At 29.3% G+C, this 15,589-nt stretch overlaps 1 protein-coding gene across 2 annotated transcripts in view; it reads left to right on the plus strand.

Annotated features, from left to right (window-relative positions):
• Window positions 1-1,461: 1,461 nt before the first annotated feature.
• Window positions 1,462-15,589, plus strand: part of LOC101239231 (uncharacterized) — a 45,902-nt gene continuing 31,774 nt past the window's right edge. Inside the window, exons 1-4 of one of the 2 annotated variants that reach the window (XM_065807290.1) lie at window positions 1,462-1,634; window positions 1,998-2,054; window positions 15,279-15,306; window positions 15,472-15,526. In XM_065807290.1, coding sequence (XP_065663362.1) covers window positions 1,548-1,634; window positions 1,998-2,054; window positions 15,279-15,306; window positions 15,472-15,526 — 227 coding nt within the window. In that variant the 5' untranslated portion in view covers window positions 1,462-1,547. Of the gene's footprint in view, window positions 1,635-1,997; window positions 2,055-7,933; window positions 7,958-15,278; window positions 15,307-15,471; window positions 15,527-15,589 lie in introns of those variants that run through there. The other variant, XM_065807291.1, reaches the window with a different exon arrangement.

The following is a 15,589-nucleotide window of genomic DNA, read 5'->3' on the forward strand; positions in this document are numbered from 1 at the left end:
GAAATAAAACAAGTGGTTGAGAAATACATAGCATTGATGTCAATCAATTGATCCAAGTCCAATAAAATGACCAAAAGTGGAAATAGAAGTAAAACGAAATAGAACGTGGCAACGACTTAGCGAGGATATAACTCATTATGAAGGGCAGCACTATCTTACTCTAATCGATTGTGGACCAACATGGTATGAAATATAGCGCTATGTTAAAGAACAAACGATGTCATCGAACTGTCAAACAACGGCGAACAGAGTTACTGCAGCATACTGGAGGCAGTTTATTGGTATAACGTTATTCCAAAAGATAGTTGTAAGTCTTCTACTGCATCTGCAAATAAGTTATATCAAAACGAAATTAGAGTAAAAGGAATTGACAACAATAAGAACGCACATGATCTTTATAAGAAGATAACCAATAAATTTAAACTTGGCAATAAAGTATAGGTTAAACCCCTGGATAACCAATGCGACTCTCAAATCAAAACTGGAATAATTATAGGGATAATCTCAGAGCAAACGGTAGAAGTGGACAAAATGTGTCGACATGTACGAGACCTAAAACAAGTGTGAGTTAACAACGATTTAATGAAGATCTTGGATAAGTAAGAGGTGACAATGATTTGAATGAGGATCCAGAGGATGAAGAACTATGCGTTGTGCTGCCCAGAGAAGAAATAAACAAGACACCAATGTTGCAAAGAAGCACGCGGGAAAGGAGGACTCCTAAGCGCTATAGTCCATGAGACGAAGTGGTCGTTATGACCAAGGGGTTTATAAAGTGTAAATATAGTTAATGATTGTTTTAAAGCTAACAATCAATTAGCGTTACTTGTAAATAATCGTATATGTACAAAGTCGTAATAGTATATAATATAAAGACATAATTGTAAATATGGAGAGAATTAGTTTGTATATAAATTATGTTGAATTGCATGAAGATAGATGAGGCGTTTTACGCTTAACTTATAAATTCTTTTTAATATGAAACAACAAGGACGTATTTTGTAAAGTACATAAGTAGGTATGAAGGGAGAGATTTAGCACAATGCGTAAAAGAGAATGGGGTATTAAAGCCAGCGAGTACTTACTCGGTTTGTCTCATATTTGTTTTTTATTTCCCCTCAAAACTTGAAAAAAAAAAAGCTTAGAATTTCAAGTGTTTAAAAAATCAATATTATATTAAGTAACATAGATATGTCAATTTAAATAAGAGTTTTTTTTGTTTATAATGTTTTGCGGTATAAAAACATTAATTTATCTTTAAGTACCCAAATAATAAAAATATAATACAATGAATGATATCAAAAGTTTAATTTTTAGCTGTGTATATAATATTTCTATAAGTGGGAATGTATCTGTTTTTTAACAATATGCATTATTAATTAGTTAAATTGAAGAGATATAAATTTATTAAAAAGAGGAAAAAAAAAAAAAAATTGCAACTGATTTAATATTTTTGTTTAGAGTAAAAGTAAAACAACAAATTCGAAAAAGTCATTTAAAGTTATGATATTTAGTTATCTTTAAATATTTTTAAAGATTTTAAAAAAATGCCAAATGTTTTGCAACGTTTTTTTTACACAAGTGGTGCAACGCCTTTACCGATTGGAATATGTCTCATCGTCTTTTTCCTCAATGTAAGTTATATTTTTACTTTTTATTTTGAGATTTATTTTATTAAGTATAAGATATCAGCGACAAATCTTGAGGAGGATAATATTTATTTATCCACTGTAAGGTTACTTACCACCAATTTTATTTGAATATGTGCTGTAACATTTGTTCAAATAAAGCAACCTGCCAATTTTGTTAAGTTAAACAGTTTATTGGCAACAGTAAATTATAGCTATTATTTTAAATATTCTTTCTTTATTAAAATTCTTCTTTATATTAATCAGAAAAAGGTTCTTTACAACATTTTACAACAAAAAGTTTATTCAATAATTAAGAGCAAACTATTTTATTATTTCCTCTATTTCATTCTACTATATCTTATTTAGTTGTTTAACGGAATGGCAATCACAAATCTTTCTTCTTATTTACCAAAGCTTGTAAAGGTATACATCAAATTTATTATTATTTTTTTTTTTAAATTTTTAAAATGTGTAAATAACACCACTTTGTACCTAGAGCACTTTATTAAAACAATATTAAGTTATTAGTTTTGCAACTTGGTCAAGTAATTTATGACACCAAATACTACCACGTCAACTCTTAAAGAGTTAAAAATATATATTTATGACAAGTTATTAATAATAAATACATGATGAAAGGATTCAAACAGCCTCCCCCCCCCCCGTCTTGATCGAAAACTGTTCTTCTATCTAATGCTATCTATAATTTAGCTATAATCATATTATTAATAGCATTACTATTTTGAAAAGCTTTTGCTGTAAAATAAAAAGAATTATCCTTTTTATTTGAGCTAATTAATAAACTGTTTAGTAAAAAAGTAATAATTGTTATATAAAATATTAATAGTAATAATTCCGTTAGGAAGCAGAATTCAATTTTGTTATTGATGTATTTTTAAGCAAATATGTCAAAAACAGTCTTATAATGTGTCTTTTTATTTTTTTATTGGGTTCTCATACTGAAAAAAATAAAACATTGTTTATTAATATTTCGCAAAGTAAAACTTTATTTCAGTTTTTATTTTGTATATCTCAGAAATTAACAGTATACATTAAAAAATAAAAATGTTTTAATCAAATGAGTTATTACCACGACCATTCATAACCTTGATTTAGTTACAATGGCTTTTTTTTATTTATTTTAATTTGTTAGTTTTAAGGTTTAATGATAAGACTTTGGGGCTTAATGATAAGACTAAATTTGTCTTCTTCTAGCCCCGGTCATGTAATTATTTTTTTATAAGTTACGACTGTAATTTTTTTTTTATCGGCAAAAGTGTAAATATAAAAAGTTCCGATTAGTATGAAATTTTTACTTCTATGTTTTTTTCAGTCTCAAAAATAAACTTTAGCTTCAATTTTTACCCTCCACTAAAACTCTCATATCAAAATATTGGTCTTAATATACTAAGTATACTTTGATGAATCTGGCTTTAAATAAATAAATTAGTATTTTTCTTGTTTGTGGGTATTAAGTCGCTCCAAAAGCTTCTTACGGTCTTGTCACAGAGCACCGTTGAAGGTCATTTAACAAGTAAATTCACGCCTCTTTGCTTACCAATGTCGCTTATCTGGCGAGAGCCGGCATCAAACCTCACACCTCTCGGTTCTGAGTTAGCACGGTAACCACTGCGCCACGGCTGTATAAAATACTTTAAATAATAATCATAACAATAATAATAATAACAATAATATTATTATTAATAATAATAATAATCAGTAATACTTTTGTCCACCTATTCTTAAATAAAAAACTTTTTAAAACTTTAAATTTAAATAAAGTTTAAAAATGTTCAAAAGGCAGTATAAAAATTTAACTAAAAACCAAAAGTGTTATACAACACCAGATGCATATTTTGAAAACCTATACATATATTAGGCAAATTCATTTCAGAGGCCTGGTCTCGAAATTAATTTGATGTAGGGAAAAAAGTAAAGATGGTTACTTTGTTATTAAAAAAAATTAACTCAACAATACTGTTGCTGCTACTATTAGTTCTTAATTCATCATAATTAAAAACCTAAATGGTTAAAAAGATACTTTCGAGGAATTGCGAAAGAAAATGCAAATGTATTTACGTTTTTTAAAGCTAAAAGAAAAAAAGGAAGCCTAATAGGCTATTGAATATTGTTATTAAATAGCAAACATGTATTTTTAATGAAGTATCTCTTAAAATACCGAAAATTACAGCTGAATGGTCATCAAACAAGATGTTTTACGACAAGAAAATTAGTGAAGATATCGTTTAGAGATATTGTGACCATAATAAAGAAGAGAACTGCGTCTTCTTGAAAAAACATAAAAAATGCTACAACGTTGCAAAATAAAATAGTTACCTGGTTAAATGTTACATGCATTAAATCTATGAGTATAAAATTATATATTGGCTATTTGAGATCAGTTGTTTTACTTTTTGATTGATTTATTCCTAAAATAGAACATTGAAGTTGTCCTGTTAGTTCTAGTAGGTTGTGTACTGGGTTTACTTTCACTTTGGTGTTTATTTACTTTCACTTTTGTGTTTTTTAAAACACAATAATGATAAAATACTAAATACAATGAAAACTATAAAAGAAAAGATTTAGGCTCTTTCTTGCACAGAACATTTACAAAGTGTAATCATTTTTTTAAATTAACTGAGTCCTAAATAAAAAAGATGACAATTGCTATATCAGCATATCCAGAACTAAGCTATTTTTAAACAGATGTATCATTGTTTAAAAATTGAAATGACACTTTTAAGAAATGGCTGTTTAGTTGTAACGTGTTTATTTTGTACAAATGAAATTGAAATTTAAACGCGAATCATTTGTCTGTCAACATTTATGTTATAAATACACACAAAGAACTGCCTTTGTTTTATCAGATTATATTTGTTTTAATACCTCATTATTTGATCTAATTATACTTCACATAGATAACACTAAAATTGAAATATTGACTTCTAAATTAATAAAGTGACGGAAGATTTAAATTATAATAATACTTGAAAAAACTTCTTCTAACACTTTTAAAAATATTTCTATAAATTGAGAAATATAAGCATATTTCTCATTAATAGATAACTTTTTAATCCCGACATTGTAAATATTGACCTTAGTAACCGCATGGCTCCAAAATGACATGGTATTAATTACATAAGCATAGAACAAAATACAAAAAAGTAGCATGATTACAGAAAACATAAAGTTACAGCTGCTTGACTATCTAATTTACTTGGTTTTTTTGGAAAACTTCTAAAGTTATGGTATATTGGAATGTTTTTTACACCAGGCCTAAGCCATTTAGAAAATATTCAAAAAGGTAAATTATTTGAAAACTTCTTTCTAAAGCAAAAGTTGAAAAATACCTGTACTTTATTAGCCTAATCAACAATAAATATGGTTGTAGCCCTTATAAATTAGATCTATCAAGAAGTTTGATATTTTTTCAACCATTTTTATTTTTTTCCCTACATCGTAAACATAAGTGTGCGGACCGCGTCTAATGAATTTGGCAAATAGGGTTTATATAGGGTTACAAATAGTAACCAGACTAGTCTATGGATAGACTTACAACACAGACATAGACAATTCTGTATGTTGTAATGGACACAACAAATGTTTAATTTTTTGTCCTTGTTGTGTCTATCAAATTTTTGATGGTGTCCTAAGATTGCTCAGTTAAAAAATAATTTTCACTTCATAAGTCTACAAAGCATAATTTTTGTCTATTTGGTGTCTATGATTTTGTCTAAATTTACTTGATTTCATAAAACCAGAAATCTTTCATTACCGTATTATTTGAAGATTGTTATGTAGTAAATTTATAATATTAAAAAAATATTGAAATGACATCAAAACTCCAAATGACGATCATTGCCCATGATTAATTATTGTTTAAAACTTGCGTACATATTCATCAATAAAATGAAAGTAAAAAACATTTTTCTCTTTCACTATTGTTTTATTCACAAACCTAAATAAATTTTAACACCTATTGGAATCTTCTACTTACTAATCCACATTTTATAAAGGATAACTCCTTGATCACATATTTTTAAAATAATTTTATTGAAGGTGATAAAGATTTTAGTGACTAAGGAAAATTTTTTAAATGATAAACTTACCTTCAACTTTTTTGAAGTAATCCCAATCTGGAGAGGGCATTTTAAAAATAAATTTTCACGCACATTCACTGAGAATTGAAAAACAACTGAACTGAGTAATTAATGAACTTCAATTGAGCACAAAATAGTCCATTTTGAGGTTTTTAAATAGACATTAACTTTTCAATCAACAGCACACGCTGGACAAAAAATTAAAAAATGAACTTCTGTTAGAAAAATTGTATTTTTAATTTTGTGCTCGTTTTCAGTTTTTGAAACGATGCTGCAGTGAAAATTTAATTACTAGTTATAAGTCCAAATTATATATTAAATAGATCTTCTATACCTCATTAAAAAATCGAGATTGTTCATTTAGTGTCCGTTTTTAAAATGATTGTCTAGAAAGACAAACATTTTTTATAGACAATTCATTTTTGATAGTTGTAATTAAAATTGTTGCAATTAGTGCTTTGTCGAAGTCTATTTTTGTCCTTTTATAATAAGTCCATTAGAGATTGTCTGGTTGCTAGTTACAAAACCTGCCTATTAATAGGCAGAGATATGCGCGATCTGATTGGCTAATTTTGAAAGAGAGGCTTTTGAGCGGATGTTAAAATCAAAACAAATGACAAAAAGCGTATTGAATAATAAAAGTGAAATAAAAAATTAAATGATAATAACAAAAAAAGTATAATTTTTATACTAAAATGCTAAAAAATTTGTACAATATAGTACTTATACTTTTACAAAACTTCACAGTTCAAAACATCCGTGATTTTCATAATATTTTCTTTTGAATAAAAAAAAGTAGTTTTCCTAATGGTTTTATATCTCCAATACATAAGAAGACAACAATTGTAGCAAACCATAAACCATATAGTGAAACTTGACTATGCTGTTATTCTCAAACGATAGATTTTTCAAAATAGTTTTATAATTTACCAAGTGATATCAAAAGAATATTAATAACTTGGTATGGTACTTTTTCTCATTAAGTTCTCATCAATAGCCATTCCACAGGATTTAAAAAAAAAAAGATTTTTAAAAAATTACCTAATTTCTTTTAAGAACTTTGCACTTATTACTACCATAAATAAACTATAAACATTACTAAAGCATTTTAAGTTTGAGAATATTACTTATTGGTTGTTATAGCTAGCCCAGGTAATTTGCAACGCTCTCAAATTAAAAGCAATTGTAAGCAAAAGCTGATTAAAATTGTCTTTGGTAATGTATAGTAATAAAAGATAACAAAGCATTGTAGCATAATTAACTATAAGAAAAAGTCTATAAGCTGATGCCCACAAGTGTGTTTTGATGAAGTAAGTTGATTACCAAAAGAATAATACTTAACTTACCATACCTTAATGAAAAACCAAGTGTAAAAAGGTAAAAACAAGAAAAATTGAAAACATATAAACTCATTTTGTTGTTTATTTCTAAAGTCAATACATATAAAGTATGTTTAGCTGTTAACCTGAACAAAATATTGGTTATTGTATTCCATAATTGGTGAAAAATGTTTACCCGCTAATAACAACTGAGGGTAAATAACATTAAATAAAGCTTTGATAAATTTTATATTTATTGTGCTACTATTTTATTTTATATACTATTGAGGAAAAGATAATGTCTGCTCTATAAAAATGAAAAAAGAAACTTAAAATGTATTCATATTTCCAAGTTTTATGAATAGTTTCATGTAATTTTTGGTATAACCAATAAATTCAAGTGTTATTTTTTTGAATTTATGTAAATACCTTTTTTATAATAATATAAAGATAGAGATGTTTCATGTTTTATTTTGAAGTAATATCAATAAGTTTTTTTTTGAAAACTTGCTAGTTAAAATGTAAAAGTTTTGATGAAGGTTTTTTTATTACAATACTTGTTATAATTCACCTTCATTTGGTTAGATTTTTTGACAATACTCTTTGCAAACTTGTAATATCAAAGCTTATATGCAACTGTACAAAAGAATTGTTCAGTAGAAAAACAAATATCACTTTTTTTGTTAAATTTTTCAATAGGTTAATAATATCCAATTGTCATCCTATTTATATACAAGTTGAAATACCCTGCCAAACTTTTTTTAATTTTTCACAGGTGTTTAAAGGTTTGGGAATGATGTTTTATTAGAATTATGAAATGAAAAATGTTAACATACGTCTAATGAACCTTCACAAAATTTAGATTAAAAAGCAACTGCTTCAGAGCTTGTAAATTTACATGGAACATGTAAGTTAGTTTGGTAAAACATCTGTAAAAACTTTCTTTTTGCAAAAACTTTAATGTTTAACTCTTTATAATTAACAAGTTGGTATAAAGATGCAGTAACGAGCTTACAATAACCTCAGCTCCAGCATAAATTTATACTTTGCATACTTTACCAATAGTCTGATACAGCTGGATATAAACTTTGTGAGCATGCTTTATAGAACATGGACATAAAATTTGAAGAGAAACACATTTAGAAATCTTGCAAAATTGCACACATGCAAATTGTTGTTAAATATTTTAAGAGTTTATTCATACAAAACACATTTTATAATTACAAAAACACTCATAGCATGACAACTGACCTTTTTTTTCTGATAATTTGATTGTCTTTTCTTAATTTTGTTTTTTTAAATCTTTTTTTTTTGATTATTAAAGTAAAAAAAATGCCACAATCATTTGCAATTTTTTGATGCCATAATACACTTTTATTTGGTTAACTTATTTAACTTTTTCTTGCTAGTAATGTCAGGTTTATAGTACTTTTTTTTTTTTTTTTTTTTTTTTTACACCTTCGCTTCCAACAAGGCTGCAAGCAGCCACTAATTAAAGTTGGAAGTTACTGTAAGAGAAAAGATGAAGATTGTAGAGCAAGATAACGATTGACGGACGATTTAAAAGATTGCAAATTATATGAATCAGGAAAGCAAGATGAAGGAAGCGAATTCCAAAGAACTGATGTTCGAGGAAAAAAACTAGACGAATAAGCGTTTTTGGAGCACTTAGGAGCAGTCACAGAAAACTGATGACACTTAATTGAATGACGAGTAACACGAGAATGAATTTTAGTAGATGGCACAAGAGACGCTAGCTCTTTAGAGCAGTGCCCATTATAGTATTTGTAGAAAAGAGAAAGAGAAGCAACATTACGACGATGTGATAATGGTTGAAGGTTGGCTGCAAGAGCAGGTCCAACTATGTTTACAATGCGTTTTTGCACCTTGTCTAAAAGAGAAAGGGCATCATTAGAAGATCCGCCCCAGATATGGCAACAGTATTCCATACAAGGCCGGATTTGAGATTTATAGAGATAGAGAATAGAATCCAGAGTAAGAAAGTGGCGAGCTCGATAAAGAGATGCAACCTTAGCAGATGCTAATTTTGCAACTGATTTGATATATGGTTTCCAAGAAAGATTGGAAGTAAGAGTTAATCCTAGAAGATGAAGAGTAGGTGACTCATCGAGTACATCACCGTTCATAAATATAGGAAGATCTAAATTATTGCGATAACGATTGGCTGAAAAAAATTGAGTTTTATCTGAATTAAAGTTCACCAGCCACTGTGAGCCCCATGCTGTAGCAGAAGTGAGATCCTTTTCAAGCTCAAATGCCCCCTCCAAGCAATCAGAGGGTGTAGGTTTCTTATCACGACAAGAATAAATGGTAGTATCATCAGCAAACAATGCCACCTTAGATGTGAGAATATCTGGAAGATCGTTAATGTAAATTAAAAAGAGTATAGGGCCAAGGATAGAACCTTGAGGAACCCCTGAAGTTACAGAATAAGAAGAAGAGTGTTGTCCATCGAGGACAACTTTTATGCTACGATTGGAAAGGAAGGATTCAATGATCTTAAAGATGTTGCCGGATACACCATAAGAAGAAAGCTTATGGAGAAGACCAGCATGCCAAACTTTATCAAACGCTTTTGAAATGTCAAGAGCGATGGCCTTAACCTCTCCACCTTCTTCTAATGCACGATAAAACCTGTCAGTTATTACTGTTAGCAAATCAGCTGTAGAACGAGAAGATCGAAATCCATATTGATGGTCAGAAAGTAAGTTATTAGATTCAAGATGAGAAATTAAGTGTTTGTTAATTAAAGATTCAGAAACCTTGCTTATGATAGGAAGAAGACTTATGGGACGGTAGTTAGACGAATCAAATCGCTCTCCAGAATTTTTGAAGATAGGGATAACAGATGCCGCTTTCCAGCAGGCTGGAAAACGAGACTCTGATAAGCACTTGTTGAATAATTTTGAGAGTATAGACGACAGCTCCGGAGAACACTTCTGCAAGACAATAACAGGTATGTTGTCCGGGCCACAAGCTGTAGAAGAGTCTTGGCAGGAAATCACTTTAGATACAGATGCTGGAGTGATATGAATGTCAAGCAATGGATCAACCTGTTTGTTGGCAATATCAGGTAGAATGCAATTAGTGGAATCAAGAGATGATATTGATGAAAAGTTTTTAGCAAACAGTTCGGCTTTGTCTTTAGGTGAGGTGACAAAGTCTGAACCATACAAGAGAGGTGGAATTATAGATTTGCCCTTATTATTGATATTATTAAAGATTCTCCAGAAGTCACGAGAGCCTAATTTTTGAGATGAGATACGAGATTTCATGACCTGAGAATAGCGGGTTTTGGCGTTAGACAAAACCTTTTTACAGTTGTTTCTAGCAGTAATAAACAGACGTCTGTTTTCTGGAGAATTGTTTTGCTGATAAATATGGAAGTAATGGTTTCGATTGGCAATCGCAGCAGCACAGTGTGAGGAAAACCATGGAGGAGAGTGAGGCTTGACCTGGAATCGTCGAGAGGGAATATAAGATTCCATGCCAGCCTGAATCCACGAAGTTATGTAAGAAGCACATTTGTCGACAGGAAGTTGAAAGATTTCTACCCAAGGGCCATCACGAAGAAAATCACGGAAAGAATCCCAGTCAGCTTTACTGTAGTTGTAAGAGGTTCGATAATAGGGGTATTCAGGTGATGAAGAAGAATGAGATATTAGTTTTAAAGAGATCAAACTGTGATCAGAAGCACCTAAGGGTGAATGTGGAGAAACTGAGCACTGACTAGGATCAGAAACAAGACATAAGTCAAGTAGAGAAGGTAAATGATTAGGGTTGTCAGGAAAGCGAGTTGGAAAGTTAACTATTTGAGTTAGGGATTGAGAAAGGCAAAAGTTGTGGGCTTTAATGCCTGCAGAGTCACTGACACTAGAGCCAAGCCATTCAGAGTGGTGAGCATTAAAGTCACCGACAACAACTATATTAGCTGATGGATAAAGAGAGAGGGCTTGGTCAATATGATCAGAAATAACATCAAAAAGAGTGCAGTCTTAAGATGAAGGAGAGCGATATAGAACAAAGAGAAAGGCAATAGAGTGAAGTGGTGCTAAACGAAAGCACATGAAAGAATAGTCTGTGGATTCAAACCTAGTTTCACGACAAACAGGTGAATTCTTACGAATGTAAATGCCCAGGCCAAGCATGTGACTATTGGAGTCTTTACGAATCAGAGGAAGATAACCATCAACACTAAGATCACAAGATGAGACAGCCAAACTCAAATTAGTCTCACAAAGAGCAAGTAGGTCTGGTGAACTTTGCAAGAGATAAGACTCAACAGAAGAAAAGTTACTTCGAAGACCACGAATATTAGTGAATGATAGGTTTAGAGAACTTGGTGATGATGATGGTTTTTTGTGTTTTATAGTTTTTGGTACTTTATTCATTTTTAAATTAGATTGAAGAACTTGACTCAAAGCATAGATAGTACTCAGAACACCGTTTAATAGCCCAAGCAATTGCCTCATTACTACTAATAAACCCTAAGCCGTAACAAAGGGCTCCAAATGTGGCCTCCGCAATGCACACCAAAAGTACAAACAGGAACACCATCCATGCGCAACATGGCACTGTTAATACTTTGATATTTTTCAGCTGTTGATGGAATCAGCCTCTCTGAGAGCTACCACAGAGTTCGGGAAACCTGACTACCAGCCGGCCTCAGAACCATAAAACTGAGTTTTAGAGCTGTACCCTCATAAGGAGATAATAGAATGAGTTGCCTAGTCATAAAAACAGTGACACAAGCAAACCCATGCATTGAGTCAAGAAGATCCAGCATTCAACATCCTAAACTGGAAACAATGTATTAAAAATACATCTGCGCCAGCCTAATAGATGAAGAAGGGGTGCGAGACTGGTCAACAGATAGAATCTGTTTACCCCTTAAGTCTTTGCCTAGGAGGCCTTCTACAAGACAGTAGCTGGGTGCATTTAACATCTGCCCAAGATGAGTATTTTTATCGAGACACCATCTCTAGCCTTTACTCAACCAAGAGCCCCAAGGCAGGGGGTGTTTTAAATCAGAGTTGGCATCTCCTAGCCTTTGCCTAAAAAGGCGTATCCTACAAGGCAGCAGGACATGAAGCAGATTGTACTGGGTTACATGTTACCAGTAGCAGGATAACCTGATCTGACAACAATCTGTACAACACTTGTACAAAATCTGTACAACACTTGTACAAAAGTTACTGTTCAGCAGGCAAACATAAAAAATTTCAGTTCTTTTGTTCAATTTTCAAATAAACTATTAACATCCAATTTTCATAATATATAAGATAATGTAGTCTGCCAAACTTTTTCTAAGTATTTAAAAAGTGTTTTATGGTTTAAGGACAATGTTTTATTAGAGTTGTGTAATATAAAGATATCAGTCTCCTCAAAACTAAGGTCGAAACAAAACATGAAAACAAAATCACCTCAGAGTTCATATATTGACATGGAACATGTAAGCTAGTTTTTGGAATTAACATATAAATCAATTTATAAATAAAGTTCTTCACCAGTAGTCTGGTGAAACAGCATATAATATTTGTATGCAAAAGTATTTCACCAGTAGAGTCGTACAACTGTATATAAACTTTTTATTTGAGTATGGTTCAAGGACATTATATTTTATAAGAAACACATTTATAGATCTTTTCGAATTTACTTTAACACATACATTTTTTTTCCTATTCTTTAAATTAGCAACGGATAAAATCCCCTCACTAAGTCTTGGTAATGGGGATTTTATCTGTTGTTAATGACAATAACAACAGATAAAATGAAATTTATTTTATTTTATCAAAATATATTTGTACAAAAGATATTTCACTCATAAAAATTTGAAAGTTTTAACAAAATGTGTTAAAGTAAATTCAAAAATCTATAAATCATTTATAGACATTTTAAAATTTACTAAAATTAACAAAAAATACATTTATAGTATAAATGTACTTTTTGTAAAATATAATGTCCTTGGTCTTAAAACAAAGTTCGTATGCAGTTGTAACAGACAACTGATGAAAAACATTTATAGTTGATGATTATTGAGTTAAATATTAGAGTTTTTTCAAAAAGAAAATTTGTACTGATTGCAAAACTAGCTTACATGTTTCATGTAAATTCATGAACTTTGAGGAGATTTTGTTTTCATACTTTGTTTCAACCTTAATTTTGAAAAGGCTAATATATATATTTTTGCATAACTCTAATAAAACATCATTCTTAAACCACTAAACACTTTGCAAAGATTTAGAAAAAGTTTGGCAGGCATTTTGGCATAATTTATATAAAAGATGTTAATTGGATATTCATACTCTATTTAAAAATTTAACAGAAGAAGTGAAATTTGTATGTACATCTACTAAACAGTATTTTTTTTGTACAATTACATATAATCACTGACAATATTACAACCAAGAAAAAGTATTGAAGTAAAAAAGTGGATTATGGAATAAAAAAAATTGTTGTGGTACCTTTTTGTATTTGAATAACTTGAAAAAAAAGTTGGTTTAAAAAATTCAAATGAAATGGTATAAGTTAAGCAAAATAATAGAAAAAGAGTAATGAAGAAAAGACAATGAAACTTTTTAAAAAAAAATAACAAGAGAAGAGCAAGAAAAAAGAGTCAGTTGTCATGGTATGTGTTTTTTGTTTATTGTAAAAAGTTATATTTATTGTAGTAAAATTATCTATGAGGTATTCATAAAATTGCAATTATTATTTTTGATTTGATTCCAAAATATACATATTTCAAACCCTTTTTAACTCATTGCAAAATTAACTCTATTAAATGAAATTAGCTATCTTTCAATTTTTCCATCCAAAATAAATGTGACAAAAGCAAGAAACATCTAAGTTTTAATTATGAAATATAATATTTTGTTGATACCTATTTATTAAAAATGGTTATTGTTAAAAACATTTTGTTAAAGTTATTAGAAATAAGCAATTTAAACTATATTTTCTGTAATTTATTTTCAGAAAAAGTAAAACTAATATTTATAATGATTTATCATCAAAGTTATTCATTGGATATCAGATCTTGCATCATTTGTGATCTAAAAAAAGAGCTAAATTACAAACAATGTGTCTAAAATATCAAATATGGTGGTGTTTGAGAAATATATATAAGTTGATGAAACAACTGATTCTGTTGAAAATCAGAAAAGACTTGGTTGCCTCCAAAGACTTTAACAAGACTGATATGCTAATTGCACGGATAGCAAAGATCAATTCAACAATAACCTCAAAACAGATTCTTAAGACAAAATCTTAAATTAAATGTTAAATATCTGTCTTAAATTAATTAAATTAAATGTTTGAGAAGATTTATTTGGTTGGTTCACCTTTGGTTTGGGGGTGCTTTGCTTCAAATGATGTAGGGAAGCTGGTAATAGTTGATGTTATAATGGCAGGACAATTTTATGTTGAATTGCTTTTAAAAATTTATGTCAATAAGTTCTACATGAAAAAAAGATGTCAATTTTTATTTTGTTAATGTCAATAAATTTTACATGAAAAAAAAGATGAAAAATTAAGATTGAAATTTTTTTTTCAACAAGACAACAACCTAAAACACACCAGCAAAGTGGCATAACAGTTCTGCTAAGTTTATGGGCATTTTTAAAATCTAAAATCCCTTATTCAAAACAAACAAATAAAAAAGGTTCTTAGTGAAACATGGAATTTAATTGGTACTGACATCACAATGAAGTCTGTAAAAGGGATGTCAAGACTTTTAGAAGCAGTTGTAAAACCAAGAGGTGGTGCAACTTACATGTACTAAAATGAAAGTCAGACATAATGTTTTGCATTCTTAATAATAGTTATTGACAAAATATTATACTTCATAATAAAAACTTTGATATTTTTTATATTTGTCACATTTGTTTTAGATAATTAACTAATTTCATTATTATTTATCATTATAATTTTAATTATAAATAAGACTCATGAGAACTTGAAGAATAATAAGAAATCACTTTGTCTAGGAAATGTTTCGATCAAACTAGCAGTGGAAATAAAACTTGGAATTTTCTTAGATTTGGGTCTTTAGTTATATTTTTTTTAACTTATTTTATTTTTATAATTCTTATAAGTTTTTCAAAGTGTGTTTTTAATATATAGGTAATATATATGTAATAGTTTTATTACATATATATTATCTACAATGCTTACTTGTTTATTGCATTTTTGTATTTTAATTTAATCTTTAGACGTTTAATGTCAGTGAAGTTAATACTGGTCAGTATTTTTTTGTTTATTTCTTAAAGTTTTTTCAAAAAGTGAAAAATAAATGATTTATTATTTCTTGTTTATTTTGTTCTAAATAATATAAAAAACTTTATTGCTTTGATTTCAACTTTTTTTTGTAATAACTAAATTCTAAATTTTTTTTCTATTAACTAGGACAATATGCTGGGGCTGTTTCATCTTCATTGTCTGTGAGCAGAATAGTAAGCAGGTAAAAGTTTACGTACACAATGTTTTTTTTAAAATATCTATAAATAATTTTTTTGTCGTAGCA

This window comes from Hydra vulgaris, chromosome 10 (genome assembly GCF_038396675.1).
Source record: "Hydra vulgaris chromosome 10, alternate assembly HydraT2T_AEP".
Taxonomy (NCBI): Eukaryota; Metazoa; Cnidaria; class Hydrozoa; order Anthoathecata; family Hydridae; genus Hydra; species Hydra vulgaris.